We start from the raw sequence: 23,067 nt of genomic DNA on the forward strand, positions 1-23,067 counted from the left end.
TAATGACTGTCATTTAACCTTTAACCTCAGCACACAGGAAGGGAGCAGCTAACATACATTCACAAAGAACTAGTTTAGTGGATGATCTGTGGTAAGTGCTAAGGGTTTGAAGAGTGTGTGTGTGCATATTGGAGGATGTGTTTGTGTGTGCTAAGAGGGAAAGGTTGATAGGGTTCAAAAGAGACAATTTTCATTAAGAGCACATCCTACAAAGCTCTCAATGAAAATGGTTTTGGTTTCACTTGACATGAAGTACACTTCTTGGTTGTACTTTAAAGTGAAGCTTGTATCATACAAATGCAAATTTACTTGCCAGTTTTGGTTGGACTTTTTTTTTTTAATTCTCCACTTCGGACATTTTGCCATTAACCAAAATGAAACAAGAATTTATTGAATGCCCAATTAATACTGTAAATAATTCAAAAACTGGAATGCTTAACACATTCTGACTTGTGGTTTATAGCTGGAGTTCTATCAGTTTGTCAGTTTTCATCCTAATAATCTGGTCAGAAGTTAAAAAATCCAAACTGTATCACTGTAAATGGTAGCAACCATTTACAAACATCATATGGAATCATAAGAGTTTGCTTTAAATGTGACCATTTAAAAATATATATTCATTAATGCCAAAAAGGCTCAATTAGTGGCTAATTAAAGGCTCAGGAGAGAATAGACTCTTTCCTGATCCATATCCACCTTGTCTCCTATGATCTGATATGAGTCCCACCTACTCTTATGCATACAGCCCTGGCCTATTTCATTTAATAATTGTAGCATATAGCATTACAGGGTGACTTTCAGAGTATGTCATCAATCAAGTAATGGCAAAACGTTTGATTAAACCTACCTGAACTCCTAGTTGGCTAGTAGAGGAAGTTTGCAGAATGAACAGTCACTTTTAGAGGAGGGCTTTTGGTTTGCTGTATGACTTTATGCTAAATGATAAAAAAGAGCTTTTTAAAGTTCATGTGTTCAGGCATTTTCGAGAGTTATCATTTTGAGACATCTGGTCTCAATGACAACAGTGACAGTTGTTACAGCAGGAAGAAGTCTCAAAGTTAGCTACCAAAAAAAATGGAGTCAGAGTTGTAAGATGCTATTTGCAAAACTGAGTCTTCTATGACTTGTCGAGACATTTCTGCAACTGAATTCAGAAATGTTAGTGGCCTTTTTGAAATCTCAAAGTTATGGACAGGATCTGAATTATCATTCTGAGTAACTAATGCAAGCTTGACTTGCTGTGAATATACAATATAAGATGATAAACACAACTTTATGTGTGAATCCCCCCACTATTATGTGTTTGTTCTGAAATATTTACATCCACTGCTTTCCATCACACAGTGGTGTGACAGCCCCTCTGCTTCTAAAATGAATAGTTAATGACTGCTCATGGCTGCAATGTGATATAAGAGGAAAAAATATTTTGATTGCTGCTCTTGTATCCTGTATATTATACAAAAAAACACCAAAACTAACAGAGTAAATCAAGGCTATCTTGTAATGGGCTGAACATGGATTTGTTGATGCACATTCTGGAACATCGAAGTTAGTGTCAGAAACTCTGTAATGTTAAAATATTGGAATCAAATTTATTACTGTATGCATAGTTTGTCAGCCGAAATAGCATGGCTAACTGATATTGTCAATGCTGCTGAATTGTGCAGGACTGGTCATAAAATCCTCTTCTGGATTTGCTGAGCAAGAACACCTTCTGTTCATGAGTCGAAGCTTCAAAAGTGAGAATACTGTATACATGCTCCTTGCATGGAGAAAAACTGCCGAACTCTAGTTACATGATGATAGTGGGCGGAAACTGTCACTTGTGTGTGTGTTGTCCATCTGGCAGGCCCCCTGTTCAACTCCTCCAGCACTAATGCACATATGGACCCTACACACACACACACGCATACGCACCCATATGGGGAACAGCTGAAAGAAAGTGCCCACCCTTCTACCCATCCTCCCGTCTTCTTGATTTCTCCCCTACACCCTGCAGAGCTTCTGGACCCATCCAGGTGTCCACTCTCCTCCTCTGGCTCTTTCTTTGCTCTTTTTCCTCCTTTCTCCTTCTGCCCCATGTTTGAAAGTCAGCAGACCACTGACAGATTGCTCACACTTAACGTGATGCTTTACTGTGAAGCGTAGCAAATGACACAATAGCGTTTTACTATAGTAAACAGTGTTTAAACGTCCCTTAGAATAGGAATTTCAGTGTACTTGAGTGATGAAAGGAGGAAGCAGAAACAATGAAATACTTTTAATCATTTGAATGAGCATTGAGAACAGCTGAAGTCAGATAAATTGTTTTGAAGGATGGAGACAGAAGTGCATGTTATTTGACATATGACACTGCAGTACTTAAAATTAAAACTATGTCCTGTTTGATTCAGTAAGAAATGTGATGCTAACAGCTGCTAATCCATTTCTCTATTTGTCCATAAGTTAAGAAATATTTTTCAATGTGTTAAGTTTGTATGAAAAGTGCTTGTGTCATACATATGATATTCAAATGCTGCTTAATATATCAAGTACTGTATGTCTGTATATTAAATTTTATTTAATAAGTACAGCTTGTAAGATATCTGGATTTACTTAAAAGCAGTTAGCTTTGCATTATTTTATTGACAGTCAGAGGAAGAGCTTCATATATCAGAGCATCCACACCTCTGAACCACAACAATATTATTTAATCTAGCGCCTTTCCCTTTGATGGAACTAAATGAACTGTAATCCAGTGGAGCATCAACACAGAGTCTTGAGGGGCTCTCCAATGGTGTCTGGCAGAGGCTACTTAGCATCTTGTGGATTGTTGTGTTGGGCCTCTGTGGTTTGGGCTTGTACTGACTTATCCCATGATTGTTTGATTGGACTGGGACTTGGGGATTTTTGAGACCAGATCAGTTCAGACTTCTTTTTGTCACACGTTTCAGGCCGTTTCAGAGTGGTGGTGCACACTGCCCTGCTGAAGGATTCTGCAACTGCTGGGGAGTATTTTTTGCCATGCGGGTGTGTGTTTACTCTGTAATAATGTTTAGCCATGTGTTACACTAAAGTAACAAATGGACAAGTCACAGAACCCAGTGTTTCCCTGGAAAAGATGGTGTAAATTTTTTTGTATGTTTTAGCTTTTCTCCCTCCTTTTTTCCAGCTGTTACTTTTTCTGGAATACAAATAGTGTAAATAGGGAAGAATTTGCTTTAAGGAAAGGGATTCATTGTGGAATAAGAGCGTGAATAAATTAAAAAGAACTTCAAAAAGAAGGACCAGAAGAAAGGAACCAAAATGAAAAGTGATATAAATGAAAAAATGGCAACAAAGACAAAAAAGAATAAAGGGCATAAATAAAGAAATGAAGGAAAGTTAGAAAGGCTCCAGATTTGTGTAGGAGTGCAGTTTCAGCTTTCTATAAACCCAAGAGCTCTGAATACCGCTTATTAAGCAGGGACCGTGTCTGTGTGTATGTGTGTGCGTGTGACAGGGTGATATATTGAAACACACCTCTGTGGAACAGCTGCAATGATGAGACGGAGAGTAGGGAGTAAGAGGTGTCGTCTACCTTACGCACACACACCCACACGTTTCACACACTCACCCCTGCATGCTGACACACAGAGCTGAGCCAAGTTCTTTATTGTATTACTGAGGCCAGCTTGTATCAAAGTGAGAGTATTGCAAAAGAAGGAAAGAATGGGAAGAGGGAGAGATGAATTTGTTGTGACTGCTGTGGTGGACTCAGCTTTTTAACACAGCACCTTTTTTATGCTCTTCTCCTCTTTCCCGCTGGATTCTCCCCACTACACACTCCTTTCTTCTCTCACTGCCACTCCTCAGCTGTGTCCATACTGATTATATTAGTCCGACAGGCAAGCTGATACATAGAATGACAGACATGAAAAAAGTCAGATCTAGTAAAATGTAATGCAAAGGATCTCAAAAGAAATGGACAGAAGGAAAAAATGAAAAAGGAAACTTATAGAAATGGGGAAATAAAGCAAAGAAATGAAAAAGGCCCCTAAAGGTTGGAAGAAAAAAAGATTGAATAGATTAATCTGATTTATCTATAATGAAATCAGACTCAGTCAGTATTGAGGAATGTGCTCAATTTAGCTTTTCTGCTGTTACCAACAGATTTACCCTTTTAATATTCCAAAGATCAGTGGGAGACGAAGCACATCGACCAGTTGGGTGCTTTGGGGATAACAGCTAAGTAGCTAGTCTTATTATAAATGCAGTGTTGACACTTTTTACCATTTAAAAACTCTGCTGATGGCGTGAAGATCATCATTGCATATTACCAATCATATGCAAAAATAATTTTACATTTTGTTGACCACATCAGGTTGAATATGGTCCCAGTTAAGACAAGAACTTTCCAAAATATTTATATTAACTTTATGGAGTTCTCTACTTTTACCAAAAGTGTAAATTCCTTAAATCAAAGCACCTTCATGTAGTTCTGAAATAATTGTTTTAATTACTAGACAAATCAGTTAGTGAGAGGTGTTGCTTAATCTTTGGACAGTTGAAAGCTCAAAAAAAGCCTAATCATTATTTCAGTCAATGAATGCAATACATTAAATGCTATAAGCTGCATTACAACTTTAAGGTGTGAGCTCTGTTTGAGTGAAGAAGAAATGTTAGCTGTTTTCTCTAACAGCGATGTGCTCCAAATGCAGCCAGAGGAAGCACAGAAGTGGAAGAAATTGTATAAAAAGTTGTGTTTTCTACAGATAGTCTTTATACATATTTGGTCAGGCTGTGACACAGTGAGAGGGAGCAAGACTTATAACTGTTGCTCTGTCATATTTACATTTTTATCTCTTTGTTCTGCCTCTTTGTCATGGAACATGCTTGATTTATAAATGTTGACAAGCATTTGTAAATGTAACAGTTAGTATATGAATTCACCTTCTTTAGAATATATACACAGGGAGTACTATGTTTTATGTTAACCATGTTAACTGTACTATACTAATATGAGATGCTATAGTCTGTTTAAAATGTCAACTTCATTTTTTGTCTGTTTTAACATAGGGGTACAAGCTATGTTGCAGTGCCTGTTTTTTCCACACAATTGTTTTTGTGTTTTCATTCCCATTATCAAAATGGTGCAAAATAAGTCATATTTTTAAATTATTTAAATTAATAATTCTCTCACCTCCTTCATCTTAAAACACAGTGAATAGTACTGGTTTTCAAACTTGTTTCTGTGTTTGTATGGCTTCATCTCTTGGATTTGTTCTTAAAGAGAGGGAAGTTCATTCGGTCCGTCCATTTTATGCCCCACATCCAAAAAGCCTTTCCTTGACAGTTCATGTATGTGTGTGGGGGGGCATGCTCAATCTATCTTCCTACCTTTCATGTCAGTCCAGGCATGAAGTAATCCATCCTTCTAACACACAATCACACAACCCTGAGGGCAACACACACACATGCATAACCTTCCACATGGCCCGTGGCTACATCTTCAGTCCAAGAAAGCTGTTTTAGTTTCTTCGTCTAGCTGAGTGGATTTAACACAATGCCCTCGGCGTATCGTCTCATACACACTCATGTATTTTGAGAGACATATTGAAGGCACATTTTTAGTCCTGATTGCATGAACGTTTACCCCTTTGGGCATGGCCGCACACATGTCTCGTCTTGTTTGCGCTGCTTTCCCTCTTGAAGTAGCACCAGTAACATATTACTTTATTCCAATAATCTAGATCCAACTAGCCCGCCAGTCATCCATCAATATGTGTTCCTGTTTTTTACAAAGCAACCAAAAATGCAAAGCTCTTTCTGGATGCCATTTCCAGTGTCTTGTTAATGTATCCCTACAACTTCGGCTTCTTCAAATTTGATCAAATTGAAACCACAAAGTAGGTTCTTTGGATTTCATGTTGGAGCACATGAGTTCTGTACTCATAAGCAGAATGTTTTTTTTGCAGAAAACTGTCATTGTGCCTCACATTAAAGGAGTGCTTCTCAATTCCGGTCCTAAGGCCTCCGTGCTCTGCATGTTTTAGATGTGCGTCTCTTCCAGAACAACTGATTCAAATGATTGTATGACCATTAAGTACTGCAGAAGCCTGTTAATCACCAAAATATTTAATCCAGGTGTGTGGCAGAAGAGGAACACCTAAAACATGCAGGGCAAGGGGGCATGAGGACCGGAATTGAGAAACACTGCATTAAAGACACAGGATCTGTTGTGAAACATAGAAGTGGAAGCTTCATGCTGTGGGGTCTTTTTTTCTTAGCCAGGAGTGGGAAACTGGTCAAGGATGGTGAGAAAATTGATGGAGAAAGCTGATGAGAGGCTAGAAAAAACTCGAGATTTTGGCCGAGGTTCACCTACAAACAAAATAGTGCCTTTAACATATACATCAAGAAGTGGAACTATCCATTCCATATGACAGTGTGTGAGCTGTGTTGTATAGAATGGACAACAAAGTACTAACTCATGAAAATGCACACATGCACAATGGTTTAAATTTCTAATTTGTAAAGAAAAAAGATTAAAAGCATAAATTATTTTCTTTCTAGTTCACAATTATGCACTTGTGTTGATCTATCACCTAACATCCCAGGATGATATGTATAGTTGTTTGTGAAAGTTAAAGTTGGATAGATTTTGTTCAACCCACTCTATATCGAAAGGCTAACTTTCACAGTTTTACCAACTTATGATTCTTGTGGTCATATTTTAGAAGTGTTTTTTCTAAAATATGACCTTTCTGAGTACTTTCTGAGTTCTTGTTTGAACTCAGAAAGAGTTTGGATACAAGATGTTGGCTATAACTTTGAGCTCCTCTTTCCACATATTCATTTTTTTCCTTTCCTCTTTTTGTCACTATCAATTTTATTCAATTTTTCTTTCCTTGTCCAGTCCTCCCTCCCCTTTTGCCTGCAGAACAGGAGGCACAGAGAAGTGGACAGTTAAAGGAGATGACCTCTTGCTCTCTCACTGTCTCTCTCAGAATTACAAAGCCCCTTGTCCACTTCAATTACTTTCATTAATGTGAGCAAGAAAAAGACTGCGCTCTGAGTTCGCCTGTGTGTTCTCTTTGGAGTAAGACAGAGCGACCCGGTTTGTTTGTGTGCGTAAGTTCAGCTCAGACACAAGTCAACAACCAAACAGAGCAATGATTGTTGGGATGTTGTATAACACCCAATGGTTTCCCTGTGAGACAAGCCAAAGAAAAGCCAGCATTTTCTGCTTGTCTGCTACGAAGGATGACATGGAGGAACGAGGGGACAGAATGTGGTGGAGTTTGTGAGCATTTAGTGGTCATGACAGGAGTGATGAATGATCACGAGGACCGCAGGACTGAAAAGCATAGATAGATGTAAATGAAATGCGGCATGCCTGTGCTTGTTTTCTATTATCAAGGTTCCAACCTGTTTGCAAAATGAACACAAACATTGTTAATTGCTTGGCACTTATTGTGGGTACATGCCACAATGAGACTGAAAGCCTGTGATTGTGAGTGGATGTATATTAAACAAAAGAAAGAAACAGGTGCACATGTGACAGGGGAACAAATATTAATAAGGACAAAACTGTGGGAAAGTTTATAAGGTCTAGACCAACTCTCTTGTTGACAAACACAAGCAACCAAAGATGTTGTTACTTTTATATGATAGAACTTGTCTTTATTCAATTTCTTTATACTTTATTTTCTTTATTCAATTGTCGGTAGAACCCAGCTTTGTGTAATATAATCACACTATAACTTTTGTTCTATAAAGGTTTTAGATGTTTGAGAATATTAGTAAGGAATCAGCATCACGAAGGACAAAGAAAGAACACGCCTTTCATAGATTTGACTCTAGTTGTGAATTTGTCAACCATTAAAATCTTTTGGTCATAAAATAACCCAAAGCAAATCTTGGGATGGATTGCATGAATTGTGCAACTGCTGTTTGTAAAATCCAAGAAAGACTAAAGCATGCCACTCACTAATTAAGTAATTAGATGCATTTGCTGTAATTTCTGAACTAACTTGGTAGATATGAATATGAATTTTAGTTAGGCAGGTTGTTTTTATGTTTTTTAATTACTAGCAACATTATACTTCTGAAAGCAAAAATACTACTTTAGGAGTCATAAATTATTATAAAAAGTTAGATGTTTTCTTTAAACAAAGTGCGAATGTAACAACTTACACTCATATTTTACAACATTGAAATGATGGCAATGATGCTACAAAGAGTAAATATGGTTTTGCATTCAATGTATGTTTTTGTTTTGTGGCCATGTCTGCTTTGTAGGTCCTTGATTTGTTGTGTATTTGTTTCTCTGAGGCTCTTGTCTTTTCCCATGACTTTAACATACAGGGGCCAACTTAATAGGAGGCCATGCTTGATGAAACAGTCTGATGCCCTGGAGCAATAGCCCACATTCCTTTTGAAATGAAGGAAAAAACAAACACTTCCCAAGAAATGGACATTTTGGGGTCATGCATATGGCCGATATTCGTGTAAAGGTTTTCTTTATTCGTGTCTTTCTTTAATAATTCTTTTTATAACATTTTTGGTTGTTTTTTTCACATTTGATTTTATCGCTGTAATCCATATGTTCCCATGGTATTCCAGAACCCTTGTATTCTAAGAGATCTTTTTGCTGGTTTAAAGAGCATTGTATTACTTGACATTTTCCATTGCTGTTGCCAGAACAATGACGAGAGATTCACTCATGCAATAATGCCCTCAATTCAATGGTTGGGTACTCTGTCAAGGTCAGGAAACATTTTCCACTTACAAGGGACAGTGTTTCCTGTCAGTTTGAGTAAAAATCAAGGTGACGTTTTTACAACGCTGACAAGATTTTAGTGTATCTGCAAACTGTAGAGGACTAACATTTTATGTAACGCAAGCCTGTCTTTCTCAATTTAACATATTTTTTTTTTCTCTGTAGATTTATTATTATACACTTTAACCCTGACTTGTAGGTAAAGGAAAACTCTAAATAAAAGCATAATTGTAAAGTAATTCACTGCTGTAAATGCTGATGATATAACAATCACCAAAAAAATGGCAAAATTAATGGATAACTAAATTGCTTTCAGTTGTTTAGTAAAAAATGGTGACAGTGACTCTGAGTCGATGGTGTCATCCAAGGCATGTTTATATTTGAAAAATTTCAAAACCTCAACCGCCTAGAGAAGTCTTTTATTAGTAAGCACTAGACCAAACCCTTTTATTTGTATTCTGACCTCCATAAATGCAGACAGGCACAAAGAAACAAGAGAAGGGGCATGGCTAACAATGGTGTCTAGTGTCTGTGCGCTGGGGTTTGTGTGCTTTTACATCTGTCTGTGAACCTGAGTAACCCAAGGCGGTGCTTTATAACCTGAATGTTAGTCAGAAACCGGTTGGACTTATTTCCTGCACTGAGCTTTGTCATTTAACTATGACTAGATACTCACACACCTATTAACCAACCAATATGTATCTGGCCTTTGTTCCCTATGAGTCAGTCCTAGGACAGATAAGGGCATGTTCAACTAGATATAGGTGAATTATTTGGTGTACACATTTTACTAAGTTCAAAGTACATGACCATAAAGTTTCACTGTCTTTCTCTGGAAATCATTATCACACAGTGTCTTTCTCCTGGACTGAACACATAACATTTCCCTGTTGTGAAGTGTAATAACAGCTGTCCTCAGGCCAGTTACAGCTATCGTAAAGAGACAAGAACTCCCAAAACTCATTTACCACACACATGCTGTGAAAGGAGGGAGTGGAGGGCGTCTCGTCTTTCTCTCCCTGTCACTGTTGCACTCTCTTTACGTCTCCAGACCCAAGCTCTTTCAGCCCGTAAGTGATGTTTGACCACATTGTAAAACTGAAGGTGACAACACACACGATAATGTATTCATCCACTCTGTGCAGAATGTACTCTCGCTAGTCTCCAGGCTATTGTGTCTGATTATATGTGTGTGAAAAAGTAAAGGGACAAAGGAGAAACCGTGTTCACTTTAACTGTGTTTGGTTTCACCTTTGTTTATAGAATTAAAACAAGCTGGAAAAATATATAGTTTGTTAAAAGAAAAACTTTGCTTTTATGATTTAAATGACAACTAGAGTAGACCCCAAAATAGTCTGAAGTTAGACATCCTATCCATTAAACTTGCATTTGGCTTTTTGAAACATAACTTTCATTGTATAAGATAATAGGTAATGCATCAAAAGAGAAACTGTTTTCTGTTCATGATATCTGCTGAAATGAGCAATAAATTTGGCCTTAGTCTAGTAAATTCTGGGTCAAGGATACTTTTTGGACTCAGTTAATCTAATTTGTCTTTAAGTTTGGTTTTGGCTTTAAACATTCACAACAGAATTTAACTAACAACAACAAAAGAATTATATTTAAAGTTATTAAGCCAATTAATTTTTGCTCTTTGTTTGCAATAAATTCAATAAATAAAGCAAATGTCGCAGTAACATTTTCCAGGAACTAAAAATAAAAAAAAAATGCTTAAATTAGAATAGAAATAATCCTTTGAGTATATTTGTTTATGCATTCATATCTGTTTGTATGCACACATATTATACACACAGTCATGACGTAAAGTTGTGGTTTTTATTTATGCCCCTTTGCAATGAACGTGGACCACTTTTAAGCTGCACCAGAGACACCCTAACACTCTAACTGGAACGTATAATATGTATTTGGCTCTCCAGACACTCTCAGAACATGCATTGGTAGGTGTCTGGCTTTCTTGCATGTAACTCCCATTTGTATGTTATTTCCTTTGTTTGAGTCCCTATGGTTTCCACCGTTGTGTATTGTTCTCTTTCTGTGCTCACAGCAAAAAGTAAATTTCCTCCAGGACAGTAAATGCTATCGTTAGGTATCTTTTGTTGTTCGACAGAACTGTGTCACAACTGCAGATAAAAGAGCTACTTTGACACGCTACTTTTTCATATTTGATTGTTATTGGTTACAGAAGTCCCAGAAACATTTTTCAATTGTTATTTTAGGCCATTTTTCTGCTTTGAAGTTAGATATTCTAGAGGCTTTTTTCATGTGTTTATTTGTGTCTTTTCTCTCTCTCTTCATCTCTGCCGATCTCTCCAGTATTAGTGCTGTTTCAGGTTGTTCTTTGTGTGTCAGCGGGGAGAACTGCTTTTTGTCGGACAGGCTGAACAACAGAACTGCTTCAGCTGCACAAACACAGGATAGAGTAAATCCGACCCACCCGTCAGTCAGTCAGTAAATCAGTCAGGCAGCCTTTGAACCTGCTTGCTGGACAATCGGAGAAGTCAGCCAGGCAGTTCAGTGTGTCATTGGCCTCAGTGCTGACTTGCTAAGCTAGCCGCTTCAGATTTAACCTACTTATATCTCTTGGATGGGATTTCTTTCTGAAATCACTGCAGGGTTTCCATCTCCTCAGACTCTCCTTCCTCATCATTTCCCCCCCTGTCCTTCTCACTTCCACTGTCCTTCTTCATTTGGCCTTACTTACCTTGTGTGTTTTCAGTTTGTGTGTGTCTGTTAGGGTCAGTATTTAATGTGTGTTTGTTCTGCTCTTATCTCGTCCACACCAGACTTGTTTTCCAGTCCAAAAACCTCAGCCATGCCCTGATTGGCTTATAAAATAACTGTCCCATGCCTGCCCCTGTGATTGGCTCATTCAAATACTCTACAGAGGATAAAGCATTATTTTGAATGCATTCTCCTGGAGACTTATCAGTGAGCTATCAGGGACTCTGCTGAACGGTTTAGTGTTGCAGTGTAAAGAAGCTTTGTTGGCTTTGGCGGCATGCGATTATGTTCAGGTGTAGCAGCTTGCGCTCCACCCAAATCCAGCCCCGCGTACTGCCAACAATTATTCTGACCCCATTCTGTTCAGCATTGATCCCTTTTCAGTGCATTTGTATAACTCTGTGGGAAAGGTTCACCTACCTTGATTCTCACATTCTCACTCTTTGAGCTGTGTAGTAAAACCTCAAACTCTTCAGAATTGCAGATCACTTTTGTTTAGATGCCTGGCAAGCAGATCTGCAATACATTATTAATTGCCTTCCTGGATTTTTTCCTCTTTGAGTCATAATATGGTTATAGTTTATGCAGCCTGAGTGTCTGTGGTGAATCAGCCAGTCAGCATTCTTGAGGTCAAGTGTGCTGGGGGAAGAGTGGGGAGAAGCAGCCAGTTGAGACTTGTTGTTTAGGGATTTTTGAAGAGCTGCACTCTCGGGTCTAAGCTAAGCCCAATGCTGACTAAAGCCAAAGTAATTTCTCCCCCCTGACTCATTCAGAATGACACACCCTGATATTGAATCTAATTGTGAAGATGTTTTATGGGTCATTATAGGCCACTGATGTCTGAAGTCATCTTGGCACTTAATTGTGAGCCATAAAACTTCTTTGTTTCATTTTTCTTGTCACTGGTACAAAATGGGGCAAAAAAACTGTACCCACCATGTTTGGCAAAAAGCTGAAGTATCTTATCATTCCCGAAACATTATATCTGACAATGAAGAACTAAAGTGGCACTTTTCCTACTAAACTTTATACTGCATAGCACTGGCAAGGAGACAATAAACAGAGCAGTGGGTGTGTGGAGAGGTAAATGGGTGAACAAACACACTAAAAAAGGAGGGGATGGTTCAACTTTCCTGAGAATGGGGGGAAATCTGACTCCGTTTAGGGCTCTTGGGTGAACTCATTTACAGGCAGGGAAGCATGAGGACATGTGAGGTAATGGATAGGTGAGGAAGATTTCCCAATGTTCTCTGAACAAAACAGGTCTCCTCTTCATCTCTCCATCTCTAGTCCCTTTTTTCTTCTGCCTTATCTGGCAGCCAGTCGGTCAGCATGTGACGCTGCTTTAAATGTCACCATTTGAATAGTAATAGAGATTAATGATGGGCGGACAGATACAGAGCAAAAGGGCAAGAGAGAGGTGTTGTCATAAAGATAGTGTCTGTGGAAGGTTTTGACCCGCTCTCTCAACTATCTCAGCAAACATGCAGCTCCGATGAAATAACATAAAAAATGAAGAAGAAGATACTGAGAAGGTGTTGCCATTAAGGAGTGATGTATTTCCAGGTCAAGTGTCCTATTGACTGTAAACAGATTATTTAGGGTGTTTAATTAAGTTGCTGCCATGCAGAATTTAAACTTTAATAGAGCTAAGGAAGACACTAAACAAAGGTGGCGTGGGTTTTTGGAAATTTTAGTGGGTAATTTAAGAATGTTTGGCATCTATATTCTCTAGGATGGCCTAGTTTGTTGAAAAATGATCAGCGTATTAATCTGTAATGAAAGTCTACTAGCCCTACTGCTGAAACTATTATATGATTAATCTGTAATTAAATAGACACTCATTTGTTTCAGCCTCTCAGATGAGAGTGTTCTGAAGGGCTGCAAGTAACGATTACTGCTTTGATTAATCACCTAATCATTAAGCCAATAAAGTGTTCACAAATGGTGAAAAACATCCAACTAAAGAAAGGTTCAAAAGAAAGACACTCATTTTGTTATCACAAGGCAACATGAGATACTTGTAAAAAGTTATGGAAAAAGGCCAAAAATATAATAAAAAACTTAATTAATTACTATATTATCAAAAAAAAAAAAAGTAATTTTGGAGTTCTGGAAAGTTTCCGATTTCCCCCCCGCCTTGCATTTGATAAAAAGGGAGGGAAAAAAATGGTTGTAATTAGGTGGCGCCCAATCAACACACTCATTCATGTTCAAACGTTCTTATCAGAGTAAATGCCTTTCAAGTCAAACTGAGCCTGAACCTGCTCACCTTGAGGCAATATTTTTTAAAGTCTCTGATGTAACAAACACAGAGAGTGCGAATTAAGTACTTCCCATTATCGGACTAAGCCTTTTGAATAGCAATGCTGTGTAGGTAACTTTCTCTACACCAGCTCTTTCTTTTTCTATTGCAATACAGCGGAGCTGGTCATTAGTAAGCCACACACAATCTGTTACATTTTGATGCTGTTTTTTGTTTCCTGTTTTACAGGTAAGCATATTATTGAATTGAAACTGAAAGTTTAATATATTATGTTTTTAAGAGAAAACTCAAAGCAAATCGCATAATTGGGAAGTCAAAAATCTTTTCATTTGTGAGCACAATCCATCTTTTTAATCAGAATCTATCATCTAAATTGAACATTTAGATGTTCAATTTAAATGAACATTTAAATTGTTCATTTAAATGCATCTAAAATGCATTTTAGATGCACTTTAGATTGCATCTAAAATGTTATACGCTGCAAAAATGTAACACCGCATGCCAACATGAGCGCACTATTCATAGTGATAACAGCATCATGCTTTTGCGATGCTTTTCTCTAACAGGGACAAGAAAGCTGGTCAGTAAATTACATTGACGTCTGTTAAGATGGCAAAAGGTGGAAAAGTCAAGGATTATGAATACTTTCTTGAACAACATGTAACAGTTTATTTATGTTAATATTAATTATATGATTGTATTTTACAAAGGCGATTACTCAAAATAGAGCAAGCAGGATTCTTCATCTTAACATTATTCACCATCAAGCTCATTTCATCCTGATATGTTAGTCAGTGAAATGTGATTTCTACACAGTGGTGGGAATCACAACTGTCCCTTCACAGTCAGTGCAGCCAAATCACGAGCTTTCTGTAAAAAAAATAAAAAAAAGAAGTGAGATGGTTGGAATTTGAATTGAAAATCTGCATTAAGAGAAGAGTGGTGAGAGGAGAAGATAGTCAGGGTGGCAGGACCGAAAGACTCCTCTGAAAAACACACATCTCTGTTTTTACTGTTGCTGTCAATGGAAACCCATGAATTAGTCGAGCACACACTCACACATATGTAAGTTTCAGATTCAATTACAACATTGTGAGATGAAGGAGAAATTCTTCAGCCTTCAGCACTTCCAATTAAAGTACTGCACTGAGCGTTCATGGGTGTCACTGTGTGCGGCGGCGTGCGCGTGTCGGTGTGTTGCTATGTTTTTTAAGTGTGTGAATGCGCGAGCTGGCGTGTATGTTTTAACACCCAAGGTGTGTATGTATTTGGGTCTTGGCTTTGATGGCTTGGCGCTGCGCTACAAGGTCCACTGAGGCGTGACAAGTGGGAGCTTGTCTATGTGTGTGCCTGTGCATGCTTCTCTGATGTCACCTTGTATCATTTCAGGCTAATTTCACCTATTCTCAGACAGCCAGAGAGAGAGAACAAGAGGCAGAGACAGTGAACAAAAAGTACAAAAAGTAGAGACGACACATAGGGTAAATGATAAGGTACAACTTTATTAGTGTCCTTGAGATAGTCAGCTTCAGGGTTACTTAGTGAAGAATGTTCACCAATAGCACCAAAATAGTGCTATTATCACCATTCTACATTACTGTTATTAACTACACAAAGAATGTTTTAACTTTTCTGTTTTTGGCCATTTTAAGACTTCTTCACTACATTGGAATCTAAAAGTTATATGTGGATATAATTTCAGGTCTGCTCTCAAAATTATGAGGTCAGAATTGCAGTCATTTAAAAGTGAAGATTATGTGTTATTATTTGTCTTTAACAACAGTTCAGTTATTTATTTACTTTATTTCCAATATTCACACTTCATTCTTTGAAATTCCCCCTTTCTTTGTCCCAGTGCTACATTTTCTCTCCTCATTCTCCATACCCTTCCCCTTTGCTTCACCTTCCCTCATTCATGCTGTCTTATCTGCTCTCCGGTGATAACATCTCTGCCAGCAGACTGAAACAGAGCTCTTCTGATAAATACTAGACAGACAGAGTGGTGAGAAGGAGGCAGAGGGTTTGTAGTTTATGTAGATTATAGACAGAATTTGTTGCGAGGGTGAGATAGTGTGTCTTCTCCTGGGTCCTTCAGATTCCTGAGCAGATTTAGACGTTTTCATCTTGGCTCACAATCAGGGCTAAAACGTGAAGATGTTTTCAACCAGCTGACCTCTAACAATGTTACAGTCCTCTGAGCTTTTGAAGAATTTTTAGTGTGGACAGATACAAAAAAGTTGCACTGATATAAAAAGAAAAAAAGTATCATTATTTGAAGACACTCGGGTCATGAAGGTTATTCTGACATAATGATGTAGTGAACTCGACTTCAGTGAAGTTGGATTTCTTGCATGCTAGTAATCTCCATGAACTTGTAACTTTACAACAGATTCCCTGTTCAGAATTCAGACCCTGATTTCAGCTGATTTGCCTATAATAAAAATAATAATAATAATTATTATTATTATTGTATAAGACATACAAATAGCATGTTTTTATTGGAGCCATACATTTTGATACTCCAACTGTAGAAATGTGTCTTTCTGTGGGATCTGAAAAGTGACCAAATGTTTAATAAAATGTAAGACAATAGAGCCAAGTACAGTGTCACTGTTTTGGGTCTAGAGTCAGATATATCATAACAGTTTAAAACTACTATAGCTAAAATATGATCAAGGTCACACTATCACTGTATCTATATAATTTCATCACCTTGCCTTCAGTCTTAGTTTCAGTAAGACATAACCCAGTATGAATATTTTGTACCAAGAAACTAATATTGTCTTTGGATTCTTAGATTTGATGATGAGTTCAGTTTTAGCTTAGACCTTGTAAAGGATGTTCCTGAATGTTCCAGGGGGGGAAGACACTTCTGCTTATACACAGCAGTTGTTAGATCTGATTTAATACAGCCTCTTCTGCAGATCAGTGAGATTACTGTAGGGGAGCAAAAGCTAATCAAACTATCCATTGTAACACCGTCTGGTCCTTGCCAAGTAATAATCTTGATCTACACTAACAATTGGAAGATGCCCCTTTTACCTCCTAGGACTCCCGCTAGCCCTCCAGGGCATGTACAGATCCATGTTTTTGAAGAGTTTTAGTGAAAGCGCTTTTGTTTGTTTCACCTCATGTAGGTGGAGGTCAATGCAAATCAACACAAAATGATTTTGAGTGATGGTGGCAGATGTTGTCTGATGCCATTCAGCAGTCTTTTAGAGAAGACTGCAGCCATCCTGTGTCGCTGTGGATGTGTGAGTGGGTGTGTGTATGGTTTCCTGTCTCTGCCCTTGAGCCTTTATCAAGTCCTTCTAATTATTTTATTATGCAAATGAGTCACCATTATTTTATTAGTGAGAGGACCAATCAGAGTAGCTGATTAGGAAGTGATTAACATGCAGTCCGTGTGTTTCTCTCTCATTCTTTCTCTTGCCCTGTACGTGTGTTTGTGCGCGAACGCGGGTGTGCATGTGTGTCCTTGTAATGTAGGAGAAGGTGGCAATAATGACCCATCTGGACAAGTACTCATGCATATACATGCACTTTGAAAGCTGTTGTAAAGATTAGTTATACCACATTTTTCCATTAGTACATTGTGAAAAATACAGATTCCGGGAAAAAAAGGGTGAACCTTATAGCCAGTGTTGCCAACTCTTCTAATAAAGCTTTGGATTTTTCATGAGGGCAAATACATATTTTCCAATGATATTTTATACTACAGTAGCTGTTTTTTCTCAAAGTCTGACAGACAAAATCTTTTCTGTTATACCCCAGACAAGATTACCAAAATATTTCAAAGTGCCAGATATCAGACTCACATGCTCACATTTCGTCCCATTCCTCCTGTCAGAACAAGTGCAACTGAATCAGTTCCGATGGCTGACTTGCACACATACCGACGGTTTGTTGTTTAATTTGTAAAACATTTGGTGATATTCTTAGGATCTCTGTCCACTAGAAGACCCATCATGTTGAGTTGGCTTCTTCCTCTCTAAGTGGAGTTTCAGTCCTTTCAGATATTAATTGTCTGAACAGATAAACTTGGCACTTTTAGTTGTACAGGAATAGTAAGCAAAGATGAACCAAGCTTGGAGTTCTCCCAGGTTCTCTTCCTGATATATTGGCCGGATAATTTTAATTTTTCCGGGAAATCACACAAGGAAGCAGTGTGTTTGAGGTGTTGACTTAAAATTCATCCACAAGCATGCCTCCAATTAATTCATATATTGTTAATTAAGATTAAAAGCTTAAAAAAAGATTAAATGCTTGCATGCCATGGCATTATCAACCTTAAGTTTTAAAGGCATATTACAGTGATCTTACTCTATGTACTCTTCTGAATTTGAAAAATTAAGTAATACAAAATTACCCCACTCATTATTCGGGCATTGTGGAAATTTTTTTTTAGATCATCCTAAGTGAACAAAAACTGTAAAGTTAATCTTCACTAAAGTGAGAAATATGATTTAGTGACAGCAATATGATTTTAAAAAGATATCCTGTTGCCAAATTTAAGTTGTAAAAAAAAGTTTAATATGACAGTTGGACAGATTTTGGCTTTTTGTTCACTTTTGTCCCCCCTCTACGGCAGAACATGAGTTAAAGGTCTGCTTGGCTCATTATTGCCAGCATAAATTTGCTGTCAGATGCATGTGTCAGTGATTATGTGTTGCCTTTTGCTGGCTAGACATTTAGTAAAGCCAGAAGTGTTAACTGAGACCGTGCGCTAGCTAACTTGATATTTGTATGAGTACAGACAGTTTCATGCTATTTTTGCACCTCAATCACACACCCACACGCACGCCCGCATACTGTGTTTAGTTTAGTATGTCATTCAGAGATGTAAAACAAGAGGTGAGGATTTTTCTTTGTTTGAACAAATTTCCTTAACCCAGTGAATGAAAATTTAGAGCACTGGAATGTTTTATTCTCTGCTGAGCCAAGGTGAAGCACCTCTGATAAACAACACAAATTGAAAGCATGGTCTGCTTAAATCCAGCCAGTGTAGTATGAATGTAGCATTAAAGAGGTGAAAGAAGACCAAAAACTCTGTAGTATACAACCCAAGGTTAAGTGCCCCTAAAATGCCAGAACATGGGCAAACAGATTTGCTCCAATTTTGCACAAAATCAGATAAAAAAAAAAAGACATGAAAATGCCGGTTTGATTTTTAGTTTATTTGTCCTTTTGTATTTAATGTACCATAGCTACATCTCTCAGTGTAAAAACAGTACAAGTTTGAGAGCCTAGAGCTTTTAGCTCACCAAAAGTAAAGTGTAAATTGAAATTATTACTTTTCTGATGTGCCGATAAACATTGTAATAAACTACTGTCCAGGGTGACCTTCTATCACAGAATCCAGTATAGGTTATAAGATAGGTTGCAAAAACTTTTGAGTTGCATGCAGAACAAAGCAGGTAAGGAAAATGTATACAATAACAAGATATAAAAATCAATCCATTCTTGCCCTATGACCATTTGAATGCAAATAATACAGAAAGGTATATTGTAATTGAAAAAATGGTTTGTTGTGTAGATAATGGGTTCACCCAGGTTTGCCCACTGGTTTGCTAGCCCCAAAATCTGCATTCTTCCAATAAATGTTTCTGGAACTCTACTTGCAACCTCACCAGCGTTTCACATGTTGCTCTTTTGAACCATGCGGAGAGAACTGCAGGAAGATGTAAACTGACACACACTGTTGGGGACCAAGAGATCCTGCAGTTTTACACAACATGCACATGGACATAAACATGTTGACGTCAAAAGTGGAGAATATAATTTTTCTTAATCCAAATAAATTCATATATCCTATAAATAAATTTATTTATAGGATAAGTCGTTTGTTATAGAATAATTAAAAAAAAAGTCATCATGTTGGTATACGCTGCACTTCCTTTGTCCTGTTTTTTGGTAACTTGCCGTGACAAAGACTTAATTGAACTGATTGTGACTGAACTGATTTTCACAAAGAGGAGCTGAATTAAAGGATGTCGCTGAGAGGAATGTGATCCAGTGTCCCTCTGAGGCTGTGAGTCACAGCCAGCTATGCAGCCGCCAGCCGAAGACAGTCGCTTAGTTTGATGTTAACTTGTTTCTCCTCTGGCGGCGTCTGTCACCTCTTGCTATGCCTCTGTAGCAGGATCTCGGATCAGCAGGGTATCTGAGGGCCTGTCGTTCTGCTCTCCATCACATCCACCACAATTTGCTTTAGGACACAGGTAGTGAAGCTTTAACTCCTAAATGAATACCAGGAGATTTATGTTGCCGACAGTGCTGGTTGCTGATAATGCTTAAAGGTGACCTCCTCCCACTAACCTACGTCTTCTGTAGTTTTTCAGTCATCTTTAAACATTGAATTTTAATGTTTTTTTGTTGGTTTTCTTTCATAACTTTTAGATTCCAAAAGCAAAGGTTCCTGGAAGAAATTTGTTTTTAAACAACAGAATAAAATATTCAGGTTTGATGTTGGTTTCGAAGATGTTAGCCTCATATTTATGCTATTCTTGCTGTGCACTTTGTATATAAACGGTCAGGTTTTTCTTCTATTGATGATTAAAGACCCCAACAGAGAAACTCTAATATCTAGTTTTCCCCAAAAAAGTGCAAACATTGAGGTTGGAGGGCTACAAATATGGTGTCATGTTTGACTGCCTTATTTTTAACTGAGATTATATGATTTTTGTTCAACACAAAGTATATGTTATTTTAAAAGTGGATCTATCAGTTTTATTACAAAGCTCCATACTGATTTGAGTCAATTCTAGTTTCAGAATACTTCATTTAAAAGCATTCCTATTAATTATTTTTATTTAAAGGAGAGGAAACATCACCCTGTAAAAGAGCAGTCATTGTAAAACAGCTGGGATTACTTACAATAAACAGCAGTCTCATTATATTTAATGTACAGTGGAGACCATTTCCTTAGCTCTGAGATTTCTAATAGGTTGCCAAAATTCCCAAATCCATTATCTTTTATTACAGACAGAGGCTGGAAGCTCAAAAGAATAAAACAAAACAACTTTGCTCATCCTTTCAGGTAAATTCCAGGTGCATTTGTCTCTTCCCTTGTTCGATGAAATGTTCCAAAGTCGGGGTCAAATTCACATCCTATTGCCGTTTGATGTGCCATTTAAATGTGACCAGTTGGTCAATGGCTGGTTAACCTTAAAATGGTCAGTTTCCAGCTACTTGTCAATCCATCTGTTATAGAAATCACTTCTAATGGTACTATAGCTCAATTAGCTTTGGTAGAAGCAAATTCAGTCAATATTAAAAGACTCATTTATATTTTTGTCACTTTATTTTTCAACAGAAGGCACAAGAAACTTATGGATTGACAAGTAGCTGGAAACAGACCATTTTTAGGTTAACCAGCCATTGACCAACTGGTCACAAGAAACTTATGAGAAAAATATACTTGCACACTCAAGATGTATCCATCTTGAGTGCAAAATGGGGCAAAATGGGGCAGCAAACCAGGAGATCATTCACTTTTCAGAATTTACAAATAATCTAAAGATTTCTCCACAGGTTTTTACATGCCATCCATATCTACTTTAGCTCATGAAGGACACAAAGGACACCTCTCTTTCACTAACTGGCAAAGACTTGAATCAGATGGTATTGAGGCTTTTCTTATCCATGTGCCTTCCAGCCATTTTATTAACACAAGCTCTGCATCACCGCTAGGTCAATGAATCAGATAGCTAGTAGTGACCAGCATGCTGTTCCTATCAGCGATATTACCAGCATGAGCCACATATCACTGCGGGTCGATCGGTTCGGCTAGCTGTCAGGGACAAGTGACGTCTCTCTGTGTTAGGGCCAACTTCCTGGTAAGGCGGAGCCAGAGGCGGCCAGCTCACACATGGTTAGCCCAAGGCTGTGGTGATGGGCTCAGATGATCAGCTGAAGGCTCTGTTGCTTTGAGTCAGAGGTGATCCTGATTGGCCTTGAGTGATGACTGATGGAGCTTGAACTCCTGGTGGTTTTTTAATGAGCTCTGGCAAACAGACATTTGTCGAAAGAAAGCAAATGGGAACGAACCAAAGAGGGAGAGCAAAATGAATATGGTATCAAAGTAAACTTTTATTTCTGCAAGCCATCTTTCTGTTCAGATTAAATCAACTTTATTATGTCTTTTTGTCTGCAGGAAGCTGTACATTTGACGAGGGTTTCTCTCAGTGTGACTACCAGCAAGACCCTTATGATGACTTTGACTGGACACACATCAACACCCAGGAAGTGCCATACGTCTCACCAGACCTGCCACAAGGTACCGTCCAACTTTATGTATATATTAGATTTAAGTTATTTTAAATGATTACATTTATATTATTTTACAAATAATTTAAATGTAGTATATCAACAACTACATTATTGGAATAAAAAGGCATATATACAATTGAACTAAATTTAAGAATTCTCAATAACATCTATCTGTCCTTGGATTAATTATATTTAAAATAGAATAGATGTTGATTGCACATATGATGAATGCCATTCTTAAGAGCTGAAATATATATATATATATATATATATATATATATATATATATATATATATATATATATATATATATATATATATATATATGGAGGAATGGTTACTTCGACATCCCCAGTCAACACTAAGCGCTAAACAACTAGTAGCTCAGTGTTCCAACATCCGCAAACGGCAACTGCTATCACAACTTGAGATTGACGAAATACAACACAAATGCTACGGCAAAAAGGAGGAACCTGGATGTCAGAACTGTGGGGACTTAACTACAAGTCCCCACCCAGTCAGGGGATACACGGCCCCATTGAGCGAATCAGAGCTGAACGAGACGGCTGCTGACCTGAGAGAGAAAATCATGACCCGAATGACAACCAGACCTCCTCGGCGCCAATTACAACGGCTGAGTGAAGTACCATCAGAGATCATTGAGAATGTGAATGCAGCATTGAGAACAATCCCTACCAACACCATAACAGAAACCAATGAGCTGATCTACAACTCAGCATCAGTGATCCTTGAGACACTTGGCTATAAGAGCCGCCATGAGACCCAATACCCACCATGGAAAAGACGGTTAGAGGCTAAAATCAAGGTATCAAGGAGGGAAGTGAGCCAACTGTCAGAGCTCCACAAGGGTACAATGAAAAGACCAGTACCCAGAAAGTACAGGCAGATGCCCATACCTGAAGCACTCGAAACTGCCAAACAGAGGCTCCAAGCCTTGGCCAGCCGCCTAAAGAGATACACAAGGGAGAATGAATCCAGAAGGATTAACCGGCTCTTCTCCACTCAACCAGCTAAGGTGTACTCT

General features: G+C 38.0%; 1 protein-coding gene across 15 annotated transcripts in view; it reads left to right on the top strand.

The window, feature by feature from the left end:
- Positions 1-23,067, top strand: part of ptprk (protein tyrosine phosphatase, receptor type K) — a 106,646-nt gene that overhangs the window by 21,282 nt on the left and 62,297 nt on the right. For all 15 annotated transcript variants that reach the window (XM_023347505.1, XM_023347504.1, XM_023347509.1 and 12 more), the window contains one exon: positions 21,907-22,029. In XM_023347505.1, coding sequence (XP_023203273.1) covers positions 21,907-22,029 — 123 coding nt within the window. The remainder of the gene's footprint in view (positions 1-21,906; positions 22,030-23,067) is intronic.

This window comes from Xiphophorus maculatus, chromosome 15, assembly GCF_002775205.1.
Source record: "Xiphophorus maculatus strain JP 163 A chromosome 15, X_maculatus-5.0-male, whole genome shotgun sequence".
Taxonomy (NCBI): Eukaryota; Metazoa; Chordata; class Actinopteri; order Cyprinodontiformes; family Poeciliidae; genus Xiphophorus; species Xiphophorus maculatus.